The sequence below is a fragment of the Podarcis bocagei genome, assembly GCF_964188305.1.
Source record: "Podarcis bocagei genome assembly, chromosome: 14".
Taxonomy (NCBI): domain Eukaryota; kingdom Metazoa; phylum Chordata; class Lepidosauria; order Squamata; family Lacertidae; genus Podarcis; species Podarcis bocagei.
Window position 1 is genome coordinate 41,983,933 of NC_138139.1, and position 27,815 is coordinate 42,011,747.

The following is a 27,815-nucleotide window of genomic DNA, read 5'->3' on the forward strand; positions in this document are numbered from 1 at the left end:
TGTTGTTGTTGTTGTTGTTGTTGTTGTTGTTGTTGTTGTTGTTGTTGTTGTTGTTGTTGTTGTTGTTGTTGTTGTTGTTGTTGTTGTTGTTGTTGTTGTTGGTTTGTTTGTTTGTTTGTTTGTTTGTTTGTTTTTTCTCCTTCAATGGGCACTATGATACCGTTTTGTTTTTTTTCTTTTGTATACCACCCTTTGCCCGAAGATTTCAGGGCAGTTCACAGCATAAAAATACACAATGAAAACACAAAAGACACAATAAAACAATAACAAAACAAAACAATAACCCCCCCAAGTCCTTTAAACAGTCTTGGGAGCAGCAATGTATTGAAGGCGTTGTCAGGAGACCACATCTCCAAAGGGAAAGCGGGTAGCCCCACTGGCTTTTGGCTCTGACCCCCATTGCCCTACGAAGCAGTCACCCTCAACGAAGAAAATACAAACTGATCAACTAAGAATTACTAATGCTGAAATTCTATATCTAGGAGGAAGTCCTGATGGACTTCGTGTATTTCTTATTTCTCGTGTAGACAGATGCTGTATAATTGCACTGTATCACAGGGATGCTACACCTGGCATTCACCCCGATCACTGGCCATGCTGGCTGAGGCTGATGCGGGATGCAGGCAGCGGTTCTCAGCATCTACCTCTGGGAAGGGGCAAAGAGGGACTTGACGCCCTGTGAAACTGCCACATCACATGTGGACGAGTCAGCAAGGCGTAATAGTGAAATCAGGGAGGGAATTCCTTCCTTTGGAACACACCTAAATTCTTGAGCTGGGCTCGTGGCTACAACTTGCAGCACACAATGGTGAACGTAAGTCTATTACTACTATTGCTGTTGTTGTTTATTGATTAAATAAATAAATAAATATGTGGGTCTCAGGGCAGTTCACAACCTAAAGTTACAATATAAACCCAAATCCGTTTTTCTAACTTTTACGTATTATTATTATCACGCAAAATCAAACATAAAACAAAATCATCACAGAAAACAGATAGAAATAGCAAAGCAGAGGCAAATAAGGGGTCCAAACAGCAATCCTTTCGGAATCATAGAAATTGCAGCAAGCCTGTGGGAATTAAAACACTATTAACATGGATACCGCTTATTTCCCTTGGCTCTTTTTCTAATTAAAACCGAAACGCCTCGGCGAGCTCCTAAAAACTACAACTCCCAGCATGCCAAGCGCAAGCTTCCGCGTTCTGAGCCCTTGCGGGCCCCGCCTTGCTTTGTGGGCGTTGTAGTTTCCCTTCTTCTCCTCCCAGCGCGGTATCTTAGAGACGGCCGTTGGCGGCTGGTTGCCGCGGTTTCTCGTCCCGCGAAGCCGGAAGCTGGAAGGCGGGCTCGTGTCGGGGCGGAGGGCAGGCTTGGCGTTGCCAGGGGCCGGGCCGTGGCGGGCGAGGAGCGCGTCCCGCTCGGCTGTGGGCGGCGGCGGAGGAGCCACCTGGCTGGAGGAGGCGCGCGGAGGCGGCGCGCATCTTGCGCTCCCTGAGAAGCGGGGACGGTGGCAACCTTGAAGGGGAAGAGGCCGAGAGACGCTCACAAAAGCAGGAGGGTTGCCAACTGACCGGGAAGAGGAGCCGAGCGAGCTGCCTCGGCCTGTACGCCTTTGAGCGGCGTCTTGTTCTGCAGAAAGCAGCAGGTGAAGGAACGCCCCATGTTCTCTTTGTTAAACGTGTTTTATGCCTTTATGCTTATATTCTGTAGGTTTCATTATTTTTATATAAAAAAAGAAAGAAATGCATATATAAAGTTGCCACTGACAAAAATCTGGTAATCTTCGTTTTAAACAGCGCTTCAGGTAATGGTCATTCTCTTTGAAATGCATAAGGATAATAATGTTCTGGTATTTTAAATGCTTATTGCCCTCTGCGAAAGCATGGCCTATTTAAGAATTAAACCCAGAAATGGTATATATTAGGCCTTTTTTTATTTGATGGGTTTTTTGTGCTGTGAACTAGTTTGTCGGTGCATCTATGCAAGGGCATTTTTTGTTGGATGCTCGTTTAAAAACATTTTATGTTGTGTGTTTCAGTAGTTTCTTGCATGGGAGTGTTTATTGGTGGGTGGCTTTATAGATGATTATTATTAAGAATAATATACAATAATCAACCAAAGCAGCATTTAAAAAGCAACCCAGACAGATAGAATATAAAGTAAAAATAATAACTCTGCAATATACAATGCAATTGTAACTGATAGACACACAATAGGTATGTGCCACACCTGCTCATGGCTGAAGCAGGCCAGTTCTCTGCTCTTAAAGGCAGGGACCTATTCAAGAGTTAGCAACCTGAGAAGGAGGTTGTAGTTGGTGGTCCCTTTATTTACTTGACAGGACAACTGGAGCAGAATTTGCATTAAGAACTGCTGGGAACTTTCATTTCTGAGTTTTGCTGCTGTTTATCAATATTACAGTTCTGTGTAATTTTTCTATTATTGCTGTTTTTAACTTTGGTGCTTTGGGGGGAAAGGTTTTTTCCTGTTTCTACTGTAAGCTGCTTTATAGTTCTTATGGAAAATGTGGGGTGTAAATGTTATCAACATTTCCATAATTCAGTGGGTCTTGGACTGAGTTGGGATGGTGTGGCTTGTGTGTGTAAGTACATAATATGTGGAAGCAGGCTGAAAAGTTCCATGAAACAGGGGGAAGTCTTCAGAGACCAAGATGTAGGGTAGGTTGAGTACCTGCATACAGGATTCCCCCACTGATTCATTTTAGATTTGTACATACTGCACATGTCCCCTCTCATCCCAAACTGTTTGCTTCGTTTACGTACGTGGTTTTTTTAAAGGAAGAATTGAAGACATCTTGTCCTGTTTCCCTCTTTCTAATGCCATTGTTTTCCTCTTTCTAACCCTATTGTTGGCTTGGTGCCCCGTCCACAGATCTTTGCATGCGTACAAGGATCCCTGTGCTTTCAGCTGTGGAGCAGCGATGGTGCTGATTTGGGAGGGGCCTCAGAAGTTAGAATACAGTGGTACCCCGCAAGACGAATGCCTTGCAAGACGGAAAACCCGCAAGACGAAAGGGTTTTCTGTTTTGGAGGCGCTTCGCAAGACGAATTTCCCTATGGGCTTGCTTCGCAAGACGAAAGCCCATAGGGAAATCTCCGGGGACCTGTTTTAAATTGCTGGCGGTCGGGAGCAAAGACTTTCGCCCACAGCCGGCCTTCAGAAGAGGTCCTGGACCTCTTCTGAAGGCCGGCGGGGGGGGGGGGCAAAAGTCTTTGCTCCCCCCCGCCTGCCTTCCCGGGACAGCGGAGACTTCTCCGCTGCCCCGGGCGATCTTAAAATGCTGGCGGGCGGGAGCGAAGCGTTCGCTGCCGACCCCCAGCATTTTAAAATCTCCCTGGGACAGCAGAGACTTCTCTGCTGTCCCGGGGAGATTTTAAAATGCTGGCGGGCGGGAGTGAAGCGCCCCGCTCGGGATGGCGGCGTAGACCTGCCTGCAGTCCCGGGACGGCAGGCAGCTCTGTGCCGCCATCCAGAGCGGGGCGGGACTTAGCGCCCCGCTCGGGATGGCGGCGTAGACCTGCCTGCAGTCCCGGGACGGCAGGCAGCTCTGTGCCGCCATCCTGAGCGGGGCGGGACTTAGCCTCTGCTGTCCCGGGGAGATTTTAAAATGCTGGGGGTCGGCAGCGAACGCTTCGCTCCCGCCCGCCAGCATTTTAAGATCGCCCGGGGCAGCGGAGAAGTCTCCGCTGTCCTGGGAAGGCAGGCGGGGGGGAGCAAAGACTTTTGCCCCCCCCCCCCCCGCCGGCCTTCAGAAGAGGTCCAGGACCTCTTCTGAAGGCCGGCTGTGGGCGAAAGTCTTTGCTCCCGACCGCCAGCAATTTAAAACAGGTCCCCGGAGATTTCCCTATGGGCTTTCGTCTTGCGAAGCAAGCCCATAGGGAAATTCGTCTTGCGAAGCGCCTCCAAAACAGAAAACCCTTTCGTCTTGCGGGTTTTCCGTCTTGCGAGGCATTCGTCTTGCGGGGTACCACTGTAATTGATTTTCAATGCATTCCTATGGGAAACCGTGCTTCGCAAGACGAAAAACTCGCAAGAAGAAAAAACTTGCGGAACGAATTAATTTCGTCTTGCGAGGCACCACTGTATATTGATAAAGGTGTGAGAGAGCTAGGTTTGAGGGAAGCTGTTTTAATTCTAATTGTGAGGGATGGACTCCTATTATTCAGTGGGAAAATAATGGTACTCAGCACATGCTCAGAGTCAGTTCTCTGAAGTATTACACTTGTTTAAAGCCTTGATTGGAAAGACTGTAGAAGATAGAATGATGCAAGGTGGCTACTCTTTGAGTAGCAGGATCCTGCTTTTGGGCAAGGACTTCAGGTGATATCCAGTGCTATTCATACCTATTGAAATGGGCTTAAGTTCTTTAAGTCCATTGATTTCAGTTGTTCTGCAAAGAGTTTGAGATCACTTTATATTGTTGCTAAATAATATTATGGCCACGCCTGCCCTTGTGGTGTGGGGGTTTGTTTTTTCCTTGACAATTTGGTACCTCGTGGTGAATAGGAGTTGGGCGTGGAGCTAGTACCAAAACTACTTGAGCAGAGTCAGAAACATCAAGCCCTGGGTGTTGAATGCAGTTCTCCACACCTCTTGGAGTCTCCACAGGCTACATTGCTCACTGGCCCTGCTCTGACTGGAATGGGTCCTTGAACTCTGATTATGCTAGAGGGTGGGTAGAAGAGAGAGGGATAGATATGTGAGTATGTGTAGAAACTCACCAAAGGTAAAAATTTCTATTAATTACTCCGTCCACTTTTGCCTTTGGCCCTGCCCACTATTGCATTGTGGTCCTTGGAAGGTTCCCCACTCCTGTTAGATCAGTTAATTATTTGCAGACTCATTCATGGCTTCTTAATTAGAGCTATACCTTTGGAATGTATCTTGTGAAGTGCAGTTGAAAAGATCCCATACGTCTCTTGATATTTTTTATCAATAGTGTTTTCTTTACAGTAAAGAATAGAACCAGCTTGCTCAGTGGGAAGGATCCTAATGAGTTTTTATGTTTTGATATGGTTTTTTCCTGATTTCAGTGTATTTTGATTATTTATGTAAACCACAGCCCCAGAGGCAGAATATAAGTAATCATAATAAATCAGTTGTGTGTTAATTCGGAGAAATGATTATCTTCAGTAAATGGTTTGTTTCAAGAGTTCACTGTTGTTGAGATGCTGTAATAATTGAATGTTTAACTGCCCAGTTGGTTAAAAGCAATACAATTGATGACTTAAAAAAAACACTGCAAGGAGCTGACATAGTTTAAACTGGTCCTTTTTGAAGGGACTGTTGAGACCCATCAATTGCCTGAGCTATCCTGGTGTGAACACTTGCATTGAAATGCCATCATGACGAATCTTGCTCATATAACCTATGGTTAGAGTGACGTATGTGCAGATGTGACCATCGCATGTGACAGAATTAATTTGGAAATTAGAATATGTGAAGCTGCTACCGTTGGGTGTTCTTAGGAAAGTCGCGGTCTCACTGTTTGTTCACCCTAGTTTTCTTTCTGTAAAATGGGAATCAGAATGACTTGGCTCAGATTGGCCCCGGGTGACAGCGAACATAGGGCACATTGCAGTGCACTTATCAAGTTTTTTTAAAAATATGATATAATTGAACCAGTGTGCTGCTTGAAGTAACGTAGGAATTCTCTTCCTGCTCACTCCCAGAAATCTTCTACTTAGGATGTTGCCTGCCCTTTCTAAGAGATGGCCTCCTATTCAAGAACTCGAGCCCGTTGGCGTACAATAACAGGCACCCATTATTTCACAGCATTCCGGTTCCTTGGCACTCTGTAGGAGCAGCTGCAGTTCTAGATTGTTGGCTGTCATTGGAATTTTCTCATCCTCTAGTGACTTGGTAGAGACTCCCACTGCAGAGTCGTGCTGGTTAAGGGGGCAAAGAAGGCTGATAGAGAAAGCTGACTTGCACCAGGTCACATAGTTTGTGCATCTATGCGTTACGGTTTACTCCAGTGGTGGGTCTCCAACAGAGGTCTTTCCCGTCTCCTGATCTGGTCGTTCTTTAACCGGAGATGATGGACATTGAACAGTGGGCTATTCTGCATGCAAGAGGTACTCTGCTGCTGAGCTGTAGTCTCCCTCCAGTATGATACCTTTCAAGTGTGTTACACGGATGGGTGACAATCTTGCTTTCTCAACTGAAAATACTTTAAAAGACACGTTTCACTTAATTTTCACAACTAGAAAAATCCAGCTACATTGTGTAGCGTATTGCATAATGCTTCCTGCATACTGATTATCTTAGGGTGATCAAATTTTTTTTTTGGATGAGGACACATTTGGAAACCCAAGAAACATGGATTTAGGTATCACAAAATACTTATTTAGCAGAAGAAAATTGGCGACATGTGGGGTCCTAGGCACAATCTGGAGAAAGGGAGATAGAAAAATTGTAGTGGCCGGATGCCTGTGTGCAACTTTACACACATTTCACATTCAGCTATGCACACTTGGCAAAAAAACCCAAAGAAGGGGCAGAAAGCGGGCGGGTGTCTGGGGAAAAAAGACCTTGGCAATCCTACCCACCATTTGAACCCAGTGTGTTTTGACTACACACGACTCTATTGCAAGTTGAGAGTCACCTGTATACTCCATGTATGGGATAGGAAGAGTTTTGTTAGAGGGGAAGCTAGTTCCTGTATGGATTGAACAAAGTTAGTCAGAGCTGTTCCACCAGGCCTTTGGCCAAGGCACAGTCTGACCCCCTCCTTTGGTAATCCTCACAGAACTCTAGCCCAATGGTTGCCATTAATTTGATTTTGAATTGATTTTAAAATGAATTGATTTTAGAATGCTGTGTTATTTTTATTGCTGTTAGCCGTTCTGAGTCCAGCTTCAACTGGGGAGGGTGGGATATAAATAAAAATTATTATTAGTCATTCACATTACCTGCATATATGCATGTAGAGCAGACAAAGTGACTTTATGAAACCATGCACAAGGTAGAATCCATAAGTGGTTGGCTTGGTACTTAAAATTCCTTTCCTAATCCCATTGGAGTGTTGTCGAATAGAGTGGTAGCAATGTTGGAAGGCATGGTTTCCTATCCAGTGACCTGCCTCCCAGGATATTACAGAGCAACTGTATTGTGGAATTGGGTTGCTTTTCTGAAACTTATCTATGCATGCATCCTGACTTTTGATTATTATTATTACTATTATTATTATTTTGAATGACAGTATTTCTCTTTGCAGCCCAGTTGGCTTATAAAATGGAGGATTATGAGGAGTTCTGCAAGAAGCAGCTCGCAAAGATCCAAGGCGACCCACTGCAGAGAGAAGCCTCTCCATCTGTTCAGCACAAATATATTTCACTTATTCAGTTCAGTGGCATTCCTGTGCTTTCTCCACTGGTAAGATGCCTTTTGCACCTCCAAACTCTTCGTAATGATGCATATTAAAAAGGAAACAAGTAAGCCTTAATCATGTTGGTAATAGGCAGGTTACCGTTCTGCCTAAATTGTTTTGGGAGCAAACATTTTGTTTTGTATATTGAAATTAAGGATGTTTACGCTAGAAATACTTCACTGCAAGCGGACATAACTAGTGGTGCAGTTAGGTGATTTTGTACTGAGCCTAATGATCTTACTGGTGAGGGTGGAGGGAAACAGAGGGAGAACCTCTTTAGATGGTAATGTGCATTGCTTCATTTGCTTTAATATGCAGTAGGTCAGCGCTGCTCTGCTTGGTTATGTCAGGGGTGGGGCTACTTCTCTAAATGTGTACATGTTTATCTCCTCCCCCTCTTTCCCTGACTTCATTTTGCAGCTTACTCTTGAGAAAAAAAAGGAGCTACAACAAGACAGACAGAAAGCGCTGGATTTAGAACTCTGGCGCCAGAATTCCAGGAAAAGAGCCTTGCTGAATCGTGTTCAGGAGATTCTGGAAAATGTGCAGGTGAGATTGAGAAGCCTTTCTGAAAAGGTAGTTACAGCAGTTGTCTGAGTTGATTTGGAAGCAGATAGATTTTGTTTGCTGTTCCACACCACTGTAATCGCCATGGTTCCTTTTATATTGAATAGCCCCGGTAATAGTAACTATAGTAAATAAAGTTACGGTAAATAAAGTGGCTTATCAGTGTAGCGGTTAGAAAATGCAGTTAACTTCCAACTAAACATGATCAGGTTGTGCTGTTAGTACACTATAAATATTGAAGACTGGTTATTGTGGCTTGTATGCAAGAGAGGCTGTGCAACTAATGCTATACTAGCTGGATGCTGTGAATGAGATCTTCACAGTCCTTGACAGGCACAATAAAAGAATGTTTCGGCTTGTAGCTAAACTCTATAGCCCTTGAATTAGCTCACTTGCTAAATGGAGCCTGTGTTCAACTTGTTCAGTTAAGTAATAATAGGGACCAAACATGAGCTATTCATTTTCTTGCTATGTTTATGATTGGGTGCATGGCAACCATTACCTAGCTTGGGAGTTGAAAGATGTGATAGGAGCATGTGTTGAGGATAAAATACTAATCAGTTAGCCTTCTTCTAAACACCCTGCAGTTAATACAAGCCTTTTAAACTTAATTCCTCAGCTTCCAGCCAACTAATTGGTTTCATTAAGGTTTCACCACAATGCTCATGTTGGCCTGTCATTCAAAGCCAAATGTACTCCTCAGCTTTTTAGCTTAGTGCAGCATGGCAGCTAAGCCAAGGTTGACTTGGCATCATCCAAACCCAGGATTGTGGTTAAGGTCTCTTCTTCCTTAACCACAGTCTAAAACTAATACTTGTCCTATAGAAACCAGTTGTGTTTAAGGAGGAGATACCTTGACCACAACCCTGGTTTGGGGCATGACTCTAAGCAAGCTTTGGCTTAGTCAACATTCCATGCTGACCTGAAAAGGTCTGAACTCCTTCCATGAGCTGGCATGTTCACAATGAGCTTACATCTGCCTTACTGCGAAGTGTGAAGCAGGCTAAGTTGACTGGTTTAACACAGGTTATAACAAAAGAGGCAACTTAAAAACATAAATCCTGCTGGATCAGGTCAAAGGCCAATCCAGTCCAGCAACCTGTTATCACATTTACCAACCAGATGCTCATGGGAATCCCACAAGCAGGATCTGTGTATGACAGTACTCTCCTCATTTGTGATTCCCAGCAACCAGTATTCAAAGGCATAATTGCTACCTAGTCCAGGACCCTAACCATGACACCATGTTGGCTCTCTAAAATTAGCGGATAAAAGCTAGATGCGTACACCTAGCACATGTATCTAGATATGCAAATGCATTTATTCCTTTGTTTATTCCTTTATTTGCTAAGTGAGCAAGCCAGCTGATCTGACTGTTGAGATTCACTGAGCTGTTACAGATGTGCTTAGAAGTCTTCTACGTAATCAGTGAGATTCTTTTCCTTTTACCAGCAGGTGCAAATGTCTTAAAAACTTGCTTCTGACATTCTTTCGTTCTACAATCCGTTTGATGTGCTTTGTTCTTTGGAGTGGAATGGGTGAAACTGTTCCAAAAACATTAAAACCCCTTTGAGTGTGTGGAATTGGGTGTATGTGTTTTGGATCCTGGCCTGTCTGCCTGCTCCATACATTTTTTGTACCTGTTCTAGTAACTTGTATTCATATAACTTTTAACATCTGAACAGCCTACACCATTCTTTTCCCTCCTTACAGATGAAGCAATCGTCCATTAAAAGTGATTTGGATCAGCCTGACACAGAGAATGTTCCTTTGGATTTAGAATCCAAAGTGTTGAATGGCTTTTTTATGCAGTCAGACAGCATTTTGCCAAGTCCTGTTCTTCTTAGTGAGCCTGCAGAACCTGAAACGGCACCAGAGGTTGAGCCAGCAGACTTACATGTTGCAGCAAATGGGAACTCTCCTGGAGTAACTGAGGAGTTTATCCCTCATAAACCAAAGGACATTTGCTCCAGCCCCTCTGAAAACCCATCTTCCCCTGAAGGTTTATTTTCCAATCCAATAAACCTCTCGTCTTCAAGCGATACTGTAAAGAAAGGAGGCATTGAGACGGTGTCCCCTGATGCAGAAGGCCCAGATCCTTACGTCATGAGTCTGCAGAACCTCCTGAAAAAATCCAAAGAGTACATACAGAGAGAACAGACCAGGCGTAGCATGCGAAATAGTTCAAAAAGAAGTGGTGGTGAAAGCCATTCAGACAAAGAAAATGATGCTGTGAAAATGAGCGACTCAGCAAAAGAGAGGGGCAAGTTGATGGGCAGAAGTTGTATGGTCCCATCAAATATGACTAAATCCAATACTTCTTTGCAAAGTACCTCAGTCCCCAAAAGTAGTATGGGTGTGGTAGCATCGCCCAGCTTTTCCAAAGTGGATATACCAATGAGATCTGGCACGCCTCCTGTTTTGGATTCGGATTCAGATGAAGACATCAAAACCACCTTTTTCTTTGAACGTGACAGTAGCATTCTCAGAAGTTTCACAGGTTCTTACTCAAAACTACCCAGTCCAGAGCCAAGTGTGAGCCCCAAAATGCACAGAAGACGCCCAAGGCCTTCTTCAATGGGGCACATTGTCATTAGCAACCCAATAAACGCTTATGAATTAAGCCCTAAAGAAAAGGGAAGAGCTGTGGACTTGATCACGCAAGACGCTGGTGACCGGCAAATTGCTTCCGATCCTATGCCAAAACTGACTCCAGATTTTACTCTTGCTTGTCCCGGCAAAATGCACACTTTTCACAGGAGCTCTTCGGACATCTGCGATGAATTGGTGGTTGGCAAACGAAATCAAGTGTGCCAGGTTTCTGTTGCTCAACGAGAGAACAAAAGGTTCTCGATCGGTGCCACAGTGGAAGGAGAGTCTGTATTAGATGGAACAAGGGCATCGGGTACTTGCCTTTCACATCCAAGTCCACAGGAAGTTCATGTGGTCAGTTGTCCCATTACAGCGCAAAACACAACAAATGTCAACGTAAACAAGCAAATCGGCCTGTTGGAGAAAGCCAAATGTGGCGTGCCCACAGAACTCAATAAATCTTACGATGTCGAAAAGCCATCTCCCTTACTGATGCAAACGCAGCATAGGCATCAGATGGATACCCCAAATCTTTCTCCCGGAAATGAGCAGACTTCAGAGAGCGGGATTGAAAAGGTGAAACGTAGGCTTGAGCTGGACGCAGAGAGCATTCAGAAGGAAAACATGCCTTTTGTTGCGACAGCAGAGAGCAGCGCACGAGAGCGACGGCTGCATGATCAAAGGTGTCCTGAGGGATCTGTGTCTGGTGCCAAGAGCGAAACATCAGAAAGGAGTGCCATTGGTGAGAGAATGCCCTCTGTAGCAAGCCTCGGTTGGTTTGACTAAGATTTGTCCAGAGGGTACTTTTTATCGGCCCACTTGGGTTTGTAGGTTAGGAGCAGTTCCAGGGTTAGAGGGCCCACAGCAAAGTGCTATCTGGTGGACCCCATCCAATGTCGGCAGCCCCACCCCCAAGCTGCAAGTTTCCCTGGTGGTAGCATCAAACATTTGAGAAGCTGCCATTTTAATTCTTACACAAGGCCTTGGAGGGATGCTATGTCAGGCACTCCAGGGCATTGCGAGAAACTTAAAATGGCAGCTCATAGCTGCTTGGTGTGGCAGGGTGCCTAGAGAAAGTGTTGGCACTAGGGGGACCCTTCTAGAACTCTAGCAGTTGTGTGAGTGTGTTGATGCTTGGCCTGTCTGTAGACTTGCAAGCTTTTTACCTTGATCCAAAGCTGTTAGGTGACAGCAAGTCCCATAGGTTTCAGTTGGGCTTCACTTCAAAGTCAGTAGGTTTTGGATTGCAGCTTTTGAGTAGCAACAAACACTTCAGGGAGGATTTTTCTGAAAGCTAATCGGAGCAGCCAAAGCTGGCTTTAATCAGACCATCTCTAATACCTACAGGATTACTATTTTTTTAATGAAAAGCCTTAGGAGAAACCAGTTAACAGTCACTTCAGCAATTGCAAGGGGGCTTTCTTTTGCCATGCCATAAATGTTGAAACCTCAGTTTTTCCAATGATTTAAAAATCTATAAATGAGAATTGGGTCCCATGTTGATTATTTTAGGAGTACTAAGGGGCTTAGGCCCATAAAAGGGTAGAAATGTGGGGGAAATGCTGATTGCTGTATGACTCTTAATCACAATATATTGGCAGAAACAAGCAGCATCCATAAAAGGATGGGAACAAACAACAAACGTTGTTAACGTATAACATTTCTCATTATTAATGTATAAAATTTCTCATTATAGAAGCATACGAAGGCCTAGGATCCGTACAAAAAGGCAAACTCACATGAGGGGATGGTCAGAATTTGTTCTAAAAAGGGTTTCGAAGACACTTTTGTGTGATGCAAGAAGCCAGGTTTCCTTTTCAATCAATCTTAACAGTCGCTCTCTGTATGTTTTCCCTTTTTAGGAGAGGAAGCTCTAAAACAGAAAATGCTGGCCTTTGAAGAACTGAGGAAGAGACTTGAAGAACAGCATGCTCAGCAACTCTCATTATTGATAGCTGAGCAAGAAAGAGAACAAGAAAGGCTGCAGAAGGTGAGCAGCCAAGATAAAATATCTGAAGTGGAGACCTTTGACTCTGGTCTGTACAAGCTGATGGTGTTTCTGTCTCTTGGTACTGCGTCCAGAGTAGCCACAAATCTAAACTGAGAGCAGTTTGGGTGGGGGGAAAACTCATCTTCATCTTGGTTCCGAACAAAAGTTAAGCATGCGCATTAGCCTCCAGGTAGAGCAACACTCTCCATTGTTAAAGTACTGCAAAATAAGCACCAGGTCATGTCGGTGGGCTATTTTAATACTGAGATGGAAGGCTTCCCAGGAGGCTGTGGCATAATTAATGTATGCTTTCAGAGTTGTGTCCAAAAGGCAATAAAAGCTGTTGGGAATCGTTCCATGGGCAGGAGGCAGACAGTTGCTACGCTCAGTGTGTGTCTGCCGCCAAACACATTTGCGTTAGCAAATGGAGAGACTTCAGGAACAAGGAAGGGATGAGTTGGGTTCGGTCTGCAGGACCTGCAGAAGCTCACATGGGCTGAGATATTGTCTGCTTGTGCTGCTGAAGTTAAGATTCCAGGATGAAAGACTCTCTACATACTGTATGTAAGCTGCACTGTGCTTATCTGAGAAGGGGTGTGTGTGTGTGTGTGTGTGTGTGTGTGTGTTTAGGTATGAAAATAAATAGAGCACTTGACAAGTTCTTGTGCACCCTAAGAGGTCCTATTAGAATCCTTAAAATTTTGGTGGTAGTGAAGTGAGGAAGCACTTAAGATTGAAGATGCAGGACCTGAGTACAACAGCATAGTCTCTGCTCTGAATACCCATTAATTGCTATTCAGAGGTAAACGGACCCTGTAGTTTGAACACAACTAGTAGCCATTCCTTTTTTCTGCCTGATCATACCATGGGTCCCTTATTGTGATTCCAAAAAGCTATTTGTAGGCTCCTTCCAAATTTGCCCATTTTGTGGGGGGAATTAACTCTGGGACCTACAGGGCCCCCTGTCCATTTTTAATCCCACTTACTGATCCTGATAACAATGAACGATATATTTTAAAGCTGCATATAGTATAGAATAGTCGATGGAAAAGTCTTTTGGATGGCAGCCTTGAAGATTTGCATTTCTGGCTGTGCCTGCTTTTGTACTTCATCTGTGCTCACTTTCACATGCGTCCCCTGGTAGTTTATTTTTTTAGACACACTTTAGGGTTTACATAAAGGCTGCCAGGAAGGCAGCCAAGCAGAGTTTGCAGAGGAGGAAGTTCCACAAGTGTAGGGTCACCGTTGCATGTGGACAGACCAACTGATTGGCGACCATTTGGGGTATTGTTTGTGAAGGTTTTAATAGAGGCATTTCCATTTTTTTGTTGTTGTAATCCAATCTATTTTTTTCCATCCTTCAGGAGATAGAAGAACAGGAATGGAGACTTAAAGGGGAGAACAATGCAATTGCTGAAACGGACATTCCCCAAATTGCTATTGGCAGTGGGAAGGATTTGGAGTGGAGAAGGATCAGTGACACTCGCTTGTTGGAATCTGTGCTGACTCGAGTGGAAACCATCCACAGCACAAGCTCAGAGAGTGCTGGTAAAAATGGAAAGCGTATTGATTTTCATATGCAACCTGATTTTAAATAATCCATGAAGAACTTGCTCTTTAGATCAGCCTTAATTTTTAATGGAATTTTATGTGCTGGCTACATGGAGATTTTAGGAGCAAAAAGTAATTCTTTCCTTCTCTCCCCTGCTTCCCCCCACCCCAAAAATGAGTGAGTATGAAAAACATGGGCATTTTTTCTGGATATTCATTTACTTAATCATGATTTTTTAAATGCAGGTTTTGCCAATACCACTATGCCTGGTTCGACCGCTGAATCTCCATTCTACCTTTGGGAACCACCAGCAAGTGGAAAATCTGTTTTAACAACCAGGTCCATTAACAGGAGTAAAATGAGATGGTCTCAGGTGAGGAACTCATTATTTACAGGAGTACATAGTAAAGCTTTGATGAAAAAGCTATTTTATTTGAATTTTGCTAATATTCTATGAACTTTATAAATTCAGTGTTAATTGCTTCCTCTGCCTCCACCCCTTTCAATATGCCATTTCTATTAAATGTAAATACAGACTCCATGGGTTGTATCCAGTGTTAGTCCTACTCAGAGTAGACTCATTGAAGCTAATGGTTATGACTGATTTAGATCTATTATTTTCAGTACCTCTACCCTGAATAAAGGTTAGTTCAGTCCAGCCTTTTGACTCCAGATTTGGCAAAGAGAGCAACAGAATGTGATAAGTCTGGACAGTATTTGAACTCCACTCTGCTAATTTGTTAAAAGCAATGCCATTTTATGGAATAGTAAGTGTACAATTGTAGAAATAGTTTCATTGCTTTTAGCTCACTGAGTTCACTTGAAATTTTACTTTATTGTACATGGCTTCAGTCACTTTCGATTGTGAAGCAGTTCATAAATGTGCAAATTACAAAAACTGATAAATGTAAAATGAACCTAAGAGTCATGCTGGCTCAGAACGAAGGCCAGTCTAGTCCAACGTTCTGTTCACAGTGGCCAGTCAGATACTTACTAGAAGCTGCAAGCAGGACAAGCACAAATTCTCTCTCCCTAGTTACATTCCCAAGCAACTGGTATTTAGAGGCACCTCCAGTACTGGAGACAAAACAGAGCTTTCACTTCTGGCAGCCATTGATCGCCTTGCCCTCCATGGATTTAATCTAATACCAATCAGGTTGGTGGCCTTCACTACATCTTGTAGCCAATTTCATAGTTTTAACAATGCACTCTGTGAAGAAGTACTTATTGTCCTTAATCATCCAACATTCAGCCTTGTTGGATGACCCCTGGGTCAACCTAGATGCTACGCAAGAGGGAGAATACCTTCTCTTCTTCCTTGCCATTCATAAATGTGTGTGTGTGGCAGGGGAGAGCATATCAACTCCTGATTACATGGTACCATCTTACTCTTTCTCTTTAAGGTATACAGCCCTGAGATGAAAAGAAAATTGAACAAGATCTCTGCTCTGGCAAAAGGATTTCTAACTCGCAGGCTCTTGCAAACAGAGAAGCTGAAGCAGCTTAGGCAAACTGTGAAAGTAAGGAGCCATCTGCAGTCCGACCTTATGTGTAATCAACACTGTGCATGTGGTTTTCTTTTTATCTGCAACAGCCATTTTACAAATTAGAGATTCCTTTCTGAAACTGGAGCCGCTGCTGCTTCCCTCTTCTGTTTTGCCCAGCTGTTCTTTATATCCCCCACCCCGCATGCCAAGCCCTCCTGTCTTTTCTCCTCCCCCAGCTCCTCCTCCAGTTCTCAACCAACAACACAGACTACCTAGCAGTCTTCTGTGAGTCTTAATCCCCACTTCTGGAAGGCTGCAGGTTTTTCGACCACTGCCCCCTCCATCACACAACACCAGAACGAGAGTCTCTGGGAATCAAGGCAGCTTTTAAAACAAATCGTAGTTTTACTTGTGAAGTGCACTTGAACTGCTGGAGGGTTACCGGCAGATTTTGATAGTATGACCATGTATTTAGTATAGGTTAAAAAAAAGAAAAGCTGCAGAATATAGAGCTGTGTGCACATGATCAGGAGGCCTTGAAAAGAACAATTTCAGTAAACCAGGGATGGGGAACCTGTGACCTCTCAGATGTTCTTGAACAGCCTTGGCCAGCGTGACCAGTGATAAAAAATGATAGTAGTTGCACTGCCAACGATATCTGGAGAGCCATAAGGTCCTCCATCTGTGCATTAAGCCTGGGGTGGAGTAATTTCAGCTGATGCAATAGATCTTCTCCTACATCTCGTAGCCCTGTAACCTCTTCCCTCCAATCTGCTGGTGATTTGCTTTTTAATTCAATAGGAAATGAATCCCCCCCCCATTGCTGAGTCAGACATGTGTGGGTTTTTCTTAGGACACAATGGAATTCATTAGAAACTTCCAGTCAGAAGCTCCGTTAAAGAGAGGAAGTGTTTCAGCTCAAGATGCTAACCTGCAGGAGAGAGTGGCCGCTCAGGTGATGTATAGTCTGAAATGCACACCTTTATGAGTTTATGCTAGTGAAAATTATATTATTTTACTGTATGTTTGGCCTGCTTTTCAGATAGTTATTGTCTTCCAAGGCAGATCACATCCTTTTCTTGAAGAATAAGAAGACAGGCCCTGCCCATCAGGTTTACAAGGAAAAAAGCGATGAGACACAAGGAAACTGGGTGGGGGGAGATCAGGTCTTCAAGGCCAGAACTTGCTGGTGAGCTATAAGCAGTTTGGCCCTGCTCACCTGTTCTTGCTGGTGTTCTTACTTCATTATCTACTGGTGGCTTTTATTCCTTTGGCTGATACCAGATTGTCCTTTCCCTTTGATTCTGCAGTCCCAGGACAGATACCCATAGGAATCAAGTGTCCTTTCAGGCAGGCAGAGGGGACACAAACTCCATGTAACTACTTTTTTCTCTGTCAGACATTGAATTTGAATGTTGACTTCTACACTGGGTCAACATATGTCATGGGGCAGGAGGAGCTGAAGCCTCTTGGTGCAATAAAAGAAAAGAGGTTTATTGGGCCTAATGTGTTTCAATTTTGATTAGACCCTTCATTAAGGCATTATAAAAGAAAACACTGTTCTCAAAATTCTCTTTTACAAAGTGTTTACTGTGTAATTACCTGAAACCTGTTGGGCCTAATGAATCAATTTTGTGCATTTTGAAGGTTTATCTTCTGCATTAATGCCTCCTCTCCCTTTTCCCCCTTCCATATGCATCATGCCAAGACACAGTTTAGAACTCCAACAGTGGTTTGAGCTTCCAAACGTGCAAGAGTCAATCCATGGTTTGGAGCTGCTTGGCATTCCTGTGGCCCCCAGAGGTGTTGGATCACAAATGTTGGTTCAGATGTCTCTATAAACCATGACTAGTGCAAACCATGGTTTGCAAAAACCGCTTCAAGCCATGTTTCACTAAATTTGCTTTATTGACTTATTGCAAACAATGGTTTGCGAATTCTGACATAATGCCAAACCGTAGTTGAGCATCTTTCAACCATGATTTGAGAAGATGTCTAAATTGAACCTCTGTTGTAGTGATACAGATATTTTGACACTTCAGAGAATTCTTCCTTTGGGCAAATTTTCTCATCCCTTCTGTATATTCTAGCCCTGAATGGCTTCTCAAGAGAGGCACAAGATTATATCTCCATCTTATGCTCAGCTTAGTATCAATGCTTGACCTTGGGTGGTCCATGGAGTGACTTGATTTCTGTTGGACTACTGTCAGCTCTGTCTTAGTTTCTTCACCCTGAGTCATTTGAGATCCAGTCTGTGTGGGATCCAGTTGTTCACAGAAATAACTAAATGGCACGCCTTAAAATATTTACTTGCCTTTTATTTTATTATTTAGTTATTTATTACATTTTATATACCCCCAAGCTCATGGTTCTCCCCTCCCCATTTTATTTCCACAACAACCCTGTGAGGTAGGTTGAGAGACAGTGACTAGCCCAGGATTACCCAGTGAGTGTCATGGCTGGGTGGGAATTCAAAGCCTGGTCTCCCAGCTCACAGTATAACTCTGTTACACCACACTGGCTTTCATTGCCATTGCATTTCATAGGTGTTTCTTCTCTCCCACAGTTGCGAGCAGCTTTGTATGACATTCATGATATCTTCTTCAAAATGGAAGTGTCTGAGAGAATGAGTATCCTGAGTCATGATCGAGAGGTTCGCAAAGAAAAAATGCTCCGGCAACTGGTATGTTGCAGCACTGCTTAATTTAAGAATATGTTTAACTAGTTTTTGCACTGATACATTTTTTCCCCTCTTGTGACCCTGAATTGCTCATATTACTGGTTGCTTTCAGGTGAAAATTGTTGGTCAACAGTTGTGTTCATGAGAAATACTTTTTTATTTCCCCCTTCTTCCAGGGAGCTCAGGCAAATCATCAAATAACAACACATCTGATAACACACTATTCAACCAATATTTTTTATTATTATTTTTACCCTGCTGTTCAGCCAAAAAGGCTTACATGTAACCAAAACAAGACAGCCTTTATTTATGCTTATAGTCTAAATAATAATAATAATAAATAATAATAAATACAGTCTTAAAAAAATTACAGTCTAAAAAAGCACAACACACGAGGAAAACGGAACCAGGAGGGAAGAGGAAAATCAAAACTCGGCACCAATTTGAAAGCAGATGTGTTTCTTTATCAACTAGCTGGTCTAATTCAGGGACAGGAGGTGCCCAATGGAGTTGCAGCTCCAGCAAAGTTGATGAAATGAGTCTTGCTTCCTATCTCTTCCACTGAGGCACTCTGATGAGAGTTGAGGGAGATGAGGCCTGACATTAAAGCAGAACAGAAGGGGCAATCTCTACTTCTCAGCTCTCCCAGTGCTGGAAAGCTTAGGAGAACCATTGGACCTCATGGTCTAGTTTTCAGTGCAGAGCCTTTATTTAGTTACTTACTTATTTTATTTAGGGAGGATCATTCCATCCGGTGTGCCCCCACCAGCAGTGTGAAGGGGTGGAAGCCTAGATGAGAAATAATCTGAGAGGGCCCTGTGTGGGGCGGTAATATCCCCATTATTCTCTAGGCTGCCACAAACACTCTTCTCCCAGGCCTTTGTCTGATTAAACAGTTTATGGCCTTTTAAACTGTGTTGGGGGGTATTGTTTTTGTTTGTTGCTACTTTATATATTTTTGAGTTTTTATATTGTAAACCGCCTGGTGATCCTCAGATGGAGTATAGAAATTTAACAAATAAAAGAGATAAATAAATAAAAACACGTAGGGAACAATTCTCCCCAATAGCAAAGCTAAGCTGGTCATTGGTTACAAGGCTGTAGGGAAAATGGGCCACTAATAAACAAGGGGGCAGTATCTACATCATTGAGGAAAACCCAAAACCAAAGTTTGCAGAAATCCAAAAAGCATTTAGAGAGAGAAACCTGAAAGGACAGTCAAGTCTCCCAGCATCAGATAAATGATGATATCCCATGTAGGGCAGAACCTGTCTTAAATTCAGTTCGGACCCCCTGAAATCCTCTGGGAACATTAAGCTAGCATAAAAAAGTAAGAACCGGATTTCTTCAGAGAGTCAATTGATAAAAATGTGTGGAACTGGGGGGAAACCTCAAGCACCATCTTAAGTGTCTCTATGCAGGATAAAGTCCCATTATGTGTACTGCAGCCTTTAGAACATGATGTGTACTGATTATGCTTTGGTCTGAATCTAGGTTTTATTAGTAGCAATACTAATATCTAAAATTGTCCTGCGTAGGATAAAGCAAAGGGCTCAAGAGAGAGAGCAACACTTTCTACAGCTACACAGAAGTCTCTGGACAGGAAGAAATATATGAAGTATGTGGGGAAACGGTAAAGGAAGCATATGCTGATGTATTTAGATGTGCATGGCTAGATGTGTGGGCAGAATAGCCTGTTGCATGTTAAGTCGTCTGTGATTCTTGTGAAAGGGAAGGAAACAAGTTAAGTTTCTGTTCTAACATTTTCCTGCCTAATACTTCTTTAGCGATGTATCCTGATCGGCATAAACTTAGGAATCGGAACTCTTGTTGACGGATTACCTTAATACAGGATGTTCTTCCATATAAAATAGCTAGAACATTTGCCAGATTCTTTCTTCAGGGCGCATCCAGCTAAGTTCTGCTCAGAGTAGACACACTGAAATTGATCCAAGGTACAGTTGTACCTTGGTACTAGAACGCCTTGGTACGGGTACGTTTTGGCTCCTGAACGCCACAAACCCAAAAGTGTGTGTTCCGGTTTGCAAACGTTCTTTGGAAGCTGAACATCCGATGTGGCTTCCGATTGAGTGCAGGATTTTTGTTGCTGTAGCCAAGTTGCACACCCCTCCAGCTTTTTCCCAGTTTATTCTGGTCTGCTGAGCAAGTGGGTTGCTGCAAGTATTTGCACATCTCTTTAGAGTAGGCCCTTATCTTTCTCCTACCTTACACCCCCCCTTGTCCTTTGCCCCTTTCCTTTGCCCTTTCCATACATTCTGCCCTGCAGCATGGTTAGATGTCAGTTACTGCAGAGGGATTGAAGCCAGACTGTCTGGCTTCTGGATCACTACATTAGGAAATAGAGTGAGGAAGAGACTATCAGGAAGCAAATTACATGCAAGTTATCTAGAGAACTGGTAGCAAAACATCTGTGAACATATTGGATATGCTTTCTTCTTCCAAGGTGATTGGGCTGCATTCGGAGAATGTTCTTCTAACCATGCTCAGCCATTTCCCTGTGATCCTTGGAACACATTTTTCCTCCCTGGCACAAATTTCCCCCTTAGCCTAGGGTGGATCAGTTCAGCACCAAAATTAACCATGGCCAAGACTAATCAGTGTGTCTCTTGAGCAACCCACTCAAAACAGGGTTTAAATCATGGTTATAAGTTCCACCCCTGGTTAGTCTTCACTATGATTAAGGTTGTTACCAGCATTGTGTCTTGATCCCAGCAAGACCATGGATCATTGCTATGTACACTAAATGCTTGGAGCAACTTCCTGTTCAGTGTTCGGTATTACTGTACAGTGGTACCTCGGGTTAAGAACTTAATTCGTTCTGGAGGTCCGTTCTTAACCTGAAACTGTTCTTAACCTGAGGTCCCACTTTAGCTAACGGGGCCTCCTGCTGCTGCCACGCCGCCAGAGCATGATTTCTGTTCTCATCCTGAAGCAAAGTTCTTAACCCAAGGTACTATTTCTGGGTTAGCAGAGTCTGTAACCTGAAGCATATGTAACCTGAAGCGTATGTAACCCAAGGTACCACTGTACTCCCTTGTAGAAAAGGGATGGGGAACCTTCTTGGCCCGTGGGCCAGCTATTTATGTCCCCACCCGCATAGGCCGATTTTGCCAGGTGAGGGATGAACACCTTTCAAAGCGCAGTGCTTCACAAACACCTGGCAATCAGCGCTTGGGAAGTCAGGCTTTTGGAAAGTGCTGTGCAAGAGGCTTTGCAGGCACTCTAGCAATGGGCAGGGACTGCAAATCCCCTTTCACCCAAGCCCCATCCTTCCTTGCCCCACACAAGTGGGACAGTGGCTGTAGAGCCAAAGGAAGAGGCCTCATAGGCTTGCAGGCTGTAGGTTTCCCTCTTCTTTGGTAGAGCATTCAAATTTCTGACTTTCCTTGTTTAGGTAGCTGTGGGAAATAAAACCAAATATTTACTTGATTTCCATCCCACCATCCCAGTAGCTCTTTTGCATATATCTATGTATTTTATTTTTCTGTAGGCCTTCCGAAATGGGAATGCCAAATAAAAAAACAATTTTGAAACAGAAGACGCCAGAAAACAGGTTTGTAAAAATAGTATTTTTTGAATCCCCCCCCTCCGTGCAGTATATAATGGTTACTTTATTTTTGCCCTCATGACCTTTGCTGCTCTCTAGGAATATAGTTTGTCTGATTGTAAGATTCTAATGATAAGTCTTCCTTTACAGAGTTCTTCAGCCAAACCAGGGTCAAAATGCTCCTGTTCAAAGACTCCTTTACAGACAAGGGTAAGAGCACACTTACTTTCTGTAGCTGAAATGCTTTTTATTTGTTTGTTTATTGCATTTACGAGTCACTTTCCATGAAACACCCCGAAAAGATTTAACAATTAAAAAGCAACAATAAAGAATTGTTTTCTGCACTTTTGCACTTGTTTCTCAAACAGTACCTAACCATCGTTTGGCTACAGCTCAGTGTGTGTCTAGAGGAGATGACTTGGGTTTCCAAAAGCCATGTGTGATGTGATATTTTTCAAAGATGAAAGAGTATTTTAAAATATTAATAATAATAATAATAATAATGGTGTACGTGGTACATATTGCGAGGGAAGGATACAGGCTAAATTCGACTCTGAGGAGTGTTGCTTACGATTGCCTGAAAGAAAAATGGATACACTCCCCAAATGGGTTAGATGGTGCCTATTTTATTGGACTAGCTGGGATTAGAGTAATAAGCAGAACATTTCTTCCTGAATAAGTTGTAGAGTCGTACCTTGGATCCCAAATGCCTTGGTACTTGGACGTTTTGGCTCCCGAACGCCGCAAACCCAGAAGTGAGTGTTCTGGTTTGCGAACGTTCTTTGGAACCCGAACGCCCGATGGGGTTTCCGCGGCTTCCGATTGGCTGCAGGAGCTTCCTGCAGCCAATCAGAAGCCACATTTTGGTTTCTGAACGTTTTGGAAGTCAAATGGACTTCTGGAACGGATTCCATTCGACTTCCAAGGTACGACTGTATTTGCAGTTTGAAAGCTTAGCCCTAATACCAAATTGGTTTAATAAAAGGTGGGATCAAACTTGTTTGGGGACATCAGAACTTTATTCTGATATCTTTTGAGTTCTATGAAAAACCGTTAGCACCAGTGCAAAGATGTAGTGCTAATAAGGCACCTGAACTTCCAGTTTTCATTGTAATATCTAGCCATGTGGGTTCATCTTGTCTCCGATTTGCAATCTTATAGCTCCCTGCAATGTAATTTTGGTTCAGTTACATTTTTCTTCCTTTGATCAAAATACGTTTTGTTTATAAAGATCATGTGGGCACTTTTAAAAATGAGTAAAAATGATTTTTAAAAACCATGGTTTGGCACTGACATGAGCAAAGCCTCGTGCTTGCATGTTCCCTCCTCCCCTCCCTTCTCTTTCATGCTTTATTTTTAGTCAGCTACTTGCACTTCAGCTAGAAACCGCAGTTTATATCCAAACCACAAAACCGGCTCTTACAAAGCTGGATTGCAAGCTAGGATCAACCTATAGTTTGTAGTCCTGGGTTAGAAGGATCACACAGACTATAATTTGCTGGACTATTGTTCTGTCAAGCTCCATTTTGTCTATATTGATAAGGAGCCACTTTCCAGGGGTTTCAAATGGGAGTCTGCAGATGCCAGTGATTGAACCTGGAACCTGCTGCACACAAAACAGGTTATTTAGCACTGAGCTGCTACTGTCGCTTCCCCTCCAACTCCAAACCAGCTTAAATTAAAGTAGGACTGCCTAATTAAAACAGCAGAGAAGTGTAGAACTCAATTATTAACCTACTAATCCAGTCATGTAGAGTGTTGACATGTGTATTAACCTGGTTTTTAGCTCATCATTTGTTTTAATTACCGTATTTTTTGCACCATAACACTCACTTTTTTCCTCCTAAAAAGTAAGGGGAAATGTCTGTGCGTGTTATGGAGGGAATGCCTACGGGTGGCATGCCTACGGATTTTCCTCCTCTAAAAACTACGTGCGTGTTATGGTCGGGTGCGTGTTATAGAGCGAAAAATACGGTAATTTTTTAAAGTTTAAAAATAATTGCTTTAAGCGTTTTTTTAACTTTGGTCTTATTCTTTTCGTAAACGTCTTTTAGGTTTTACTGTAATCAAGCAATATAGAAATCTTGTGAATTAAACAAAACGGAGCGTGACGTGGGAGTGTGTGAGCATGAGAGTTATTCATGTGTTGCCAAACCATAGTCGGGAATAAACACATGAATCAACTGGTTGGGGTTATTTTGTTTTTTTAATAACATTGATGCTATTGTGTTCCTAATTAATGGGAATTCCACAATAGGAACATTTGCAGAATGCCATGTAGTTTATTGTATTGTTGTGGAATACTCTGGCAAAGAACGATTTTTGATTATTGTTGTTGTTTTTCGAAACAGCATTTTAGCTTGGATGCAAGTGACTTATTAACTCCTTTTATATTCAATCAGAACCCCTAAGACCTCAGTGAAGGGGGCTGAGCAAAATAGAAAGAAGCCCTCAGAGAGCAGAGTGTCTAACAAGGCCCTTTCAGGTGTGTAAAAATAAAAAGTGTGCTTGGATCTTATTTAACAAAGAAAAGAGTAAGTTGTTCATATAAAGAGGCTTAAGTAGCATATGTTTCTGCAGTTGCTGCACCAGCTATGCTCTAGCTCTGCTATACTAACTAACCCTGACTGAAATTAATGCAAAGCATAGTTGTGATCACCCAACTGCATGAATACAATAGATTCATTTTAGTCCACTTGCACACTCCAGCATAATCACACTTGGAAAAGCTTCAGATACAGAGCATTCCTAATTTTTTTAATGGTATGTATTCCTGTTTTGCATAGATAACCTGCAATTAATACTCTTGGGGTGCCTGAATACTATTGTGCTTTAAAATAAATAAACTTCCTGGCTGAAACACACGTACACTCCTCACTTACATTATTGTGCATGATTGCTCCATATGTAAATATATATTGTTCCATAAATATACACATGTATATTTATAAATATATATGTGTGTGTATGTGTGTGTATATATAATATGGTAAGTAAAAAGTATTGTTTTACCATATATTCTACTAATGATGCTGTGCATGCCTATTGTTTTTGAGGTCCTGTAGACTGAAGAGTTTAAAGAGGTCAATTTTTATCTGCAAAAAAGGAGGGTAAAATAATGCAGAAAGAATCCTCCCGCTTTTTCCATTGCGGCTGGCTTATTCTGTTTTCACAGTCGTGCCATGAATACCTTGCTTCAGGTATTCATCCTCTTAAAACACGAATTTTACTTATTTCAGCTATTTATATCCTCCCTTAGTTGAAGGTTCTCAGGTTAGCTCTTCCGTAAGGAACAATGGGCACCAATGGAAGCAGGAATACAAAGACCGGCGGTAAATCAAACCAGCTTGCCACAGTTCCCAAACGCTATAGGAAGCAGCTGTGCATTTGAATAATGGTGTATCGGGCCCAGAAATGGACGAGGACTCTGCCAATAGCAGGAGATGCCCACCTGTTGTCACCTGTGCCACCCACTCCTTCCTCTCCCCCGTCCTGAGGCTCTTGCCTCCTTGGATGGGAAAGACGTAGCAAAGGACATGGGCTGGCGTTGTGCCCTCTGAGTATTTGAATTTAACACTTGAGGAATGCCACTGATTTAGTGCTTTGTCCAATGCTGGTCCTGTGGCAAACAGATAGGTATAGAAAGCATTCTTTAGTGGTAGAAAAGCTCAAGATCACTGAATCGCACCCTATGCTACTGTCATTTCCTCCACTTTGAGCATTGCACGTAGTTTTCCATCGTTTGTTTTTAGATCTTTTAATCGTGCAATAATAATTATTTTATTTCTTACGTGCATTTCTTTTCCACTTCCGTAGTTGAGAGCTGATCATCATCTTCAAGCACTGTTTTTGAAAATTAGACCTATAGGCTTAACATGCACAAATGATCCAAACCTGTGGGTATATTAGGATCATTTCAAGCCCCCACCTGGACTTGGACGTTCACTGGGTAATCTTGGGCCAGTCACTGCCTCTCAGAGCCGAACCTGCCTCACAGAATTGTTGTGAGGATTAAATGTTGGGGCGGGGGGGGGGGGGAGGACTGCATGCACCAAAGACCAAAATAGCTGAATCAAGGCCCAAACAGCCATACAAGCAGCCAGTCACCCAGTTCACCCTGCCTGATTGAGCATCCAAGCCCAAGTGAGCAAATAACTCCTCCCCTGGGAGAGACCAACTCTAGTCTCTTCTTCCAAACTGAAGGATGGGGCAAATTCGTCCCTGCCAAATGCAAGAATGTTGGTGTTCCATGTGAAGCAGAAGTCAATTTTTCTTAGTGAACTTTATTTTCCAGGACGTAGCATGTGTGACACTTCCTCCAAAGAAGGTCACGGGGGGATTTTACACAGATCACAAGCTCATGCTCTCTTTTTACTCAGTGTGCGCTTCCAATGGTTTGATCCATCTGCTGTTGCCTCAGCTTTCTGCTATTTCAAGACTGTGCAGTTAGAATTTCCACAAAGGAATATTTCTGGATTTGGATACTTTTTATGGCTCTTATCAGGTGTGTTTTCTGCACTTAATGTGAAGGCGTGGATTTCCTATACAGTCGTACCTTGGAACCCAAACAAACACCGTGCAACTCAGATGTTGTGGCTCCTGAACGCCACAAATCCGGAAGTGATTGTTCCACTTTGTGAACGTTCTTTTGGAACCTGAACATCCAGCGGGGCTTCCGTGGCTTCTGATTGGCTGCAGGAGCTTCCTGCAACCAATCAAAAGCCTCGATTTGGTTTTCAGACATTTTGGAAGTCGAACGGACTTCCGGAACGGATTCCATTCGACTTCCAAGGTACGACTGTACTATGGATATAGAAGGCTGTTGCCCGTTCCATCTGATAAAGCCTTCTTGGTGTGGACCTGTCCTGCTTCCTTGAAGTTCAATTATTGAGCGCTGAAGCAGCTGCTACATAGAACTAACAACAGAAGAAACTGAAAAATGGCTCTTCGGTGTTGATTATTTTTTTGCCATGCATTTATGCACAGCGTGGTTAGTTTTCACATAACTTTTTGAAGGTGTTTATACAATTACAGTTTTGAAATGCAGATTTATAAAGGGATAGTTCATCTGCGTCGGCATTATTACTGCTTGCTTATAACACGCAGTAGGCATTTTAAATAAGTAACACTTTCAGTTAAAAAAATGTTCTTTCCCCTTTGCTTTTAGGAGTATATGCCGGAAAAACCCAAAGAAAGAAGCCAAATGTTGTGACAACTTAAGAAGGCAGCATTCTCTTGGCTAAGCGGCTGATCAGTCTGTAAATGTTCTCCACTGGTTCTGGTCTTCCTGCTGTCACACATGATGCTTTGAATCAACAAGGATACGTTTTGTGATACGAGATTTCTCAGAGATAGCCGCCAGAATGAAAAGGGAACTGGACAGCATAACAAACTTGAAGAAGCATTTATCCTGCATGTATCAACCCCCTCATGTATCCATTAACTTATACTCGAAACTGTGATCTACATTGTGCATCCTCAGGAAAATATGTATGTGGTGATTCTTAGGAGAACATTTTTGCAAACTTGAACCTGTGCTGCACTCTTTATAGGGCAGCAAATGAACTCAAAATGGCAGTTTGTAACATTCTTCATTAACAGTTGTCTATATCATTCCGTATATTTAATTAAACATTCAGCTTCAGCTGTGTTGATTGTCTTTGGCAGCTGCCATGCTTTTAACCATGCATAGCCTTGCCTCAAGTCTAAGCCACTTTGGCCCCACTGAAAGTCAGTGAGGCAAATTTTGGCCTTTCATTGCAGCAAGAAGTGTCAAGCATTTTTGGTGGCTGGCACTGTTAGCTTCGCAGCATAAATACAGGTTGCTGCTTTCACCTGCCATGGTAAATTTGATTTTTGTAGTAGGCAAATTTGAATGTGCAGTCAGCACCCCTATCTCACCAAATCAAAGCTTTGAATTGCCAGTTTCCCTCCCTAAATACGAAGAGGACAAAAGTGTATATAAAATATAGTAACAACAGTTATTTA

At 42.9% G+C, this 27,815-nt stretch overlaps 1 protein-coding gene and 1 long non-coding RNA gene across 9 annotated transcripts; one reads left to right on the forward strand and one right to left on the reverse strand.

Annotated features, from left to right (window-relative positions):
• Window positions 1-162: 162 nt before the first annotated feature.
• On the forward strand, window positions 163-27,471 carry CCP110 (centriolar coiled-coil protein 110). Of its 8 annotated transcripts, none has more exons than XM_081169420.1 (15): window positions 163-814; window positions 7,239-7,396; window positions 7,812-7,940; window positions 9,672-11,292; window positions 12,413-12,540; window positions 13,905-14,088; window positions 14,338-14,465; window positions 15,496-15,612; window positions 16,433-16,534; window positions 18,146-18,262; window positions 19,798-19,892; window positions 21,771-21,833; window positions 21,978-22,037; window positions 24,230-24,312; window positions 26,995-27,471. In XM_081169420.1, exons 2-15 carry the CDS (start codon window positions 7,256-7,258, stop codon window positions 27,045-27,047), a joined length of 3,021 nt encoding a protein of 1,006 aa, XP_081025546.1. In that variant the 5' UTR covers window positions 163-814; window positions 7,239-7,255; the 3' UTR covers window positions 27,048-27,471. The 8 variants fall into 8 exon arrangements, with proteins under 8 accessions (XP_081025546.1, XP_081025547.1, XP_081025544.1 ...); XM_081169421.1 differs by lacking the exon at window positions 163-814 and adding an exon at window positions 1,349-1,643 and having other exon boundaries at window positions 7,244-7,396; XM_081169418.1 differs by lacking the exon at window positions 163-814 and adding an exon at window positions 1,350-1,643.
• LOC308573164 lies at window positions 22,401-24,223 on the reverse strand. Its single transcript, XR_014001980.1, has 2 exons — window positions 23,849-24,223; window positions 22,401-23,470 (listed from the first exon to the last, which is right to left on the reverse strand). It is a non-coding gene; the product is annotated as an uncharacterized lncRNA (long non-coding RNA).
• Window positions 27,472-27,815: the final 344 nt, after the last annotated feature.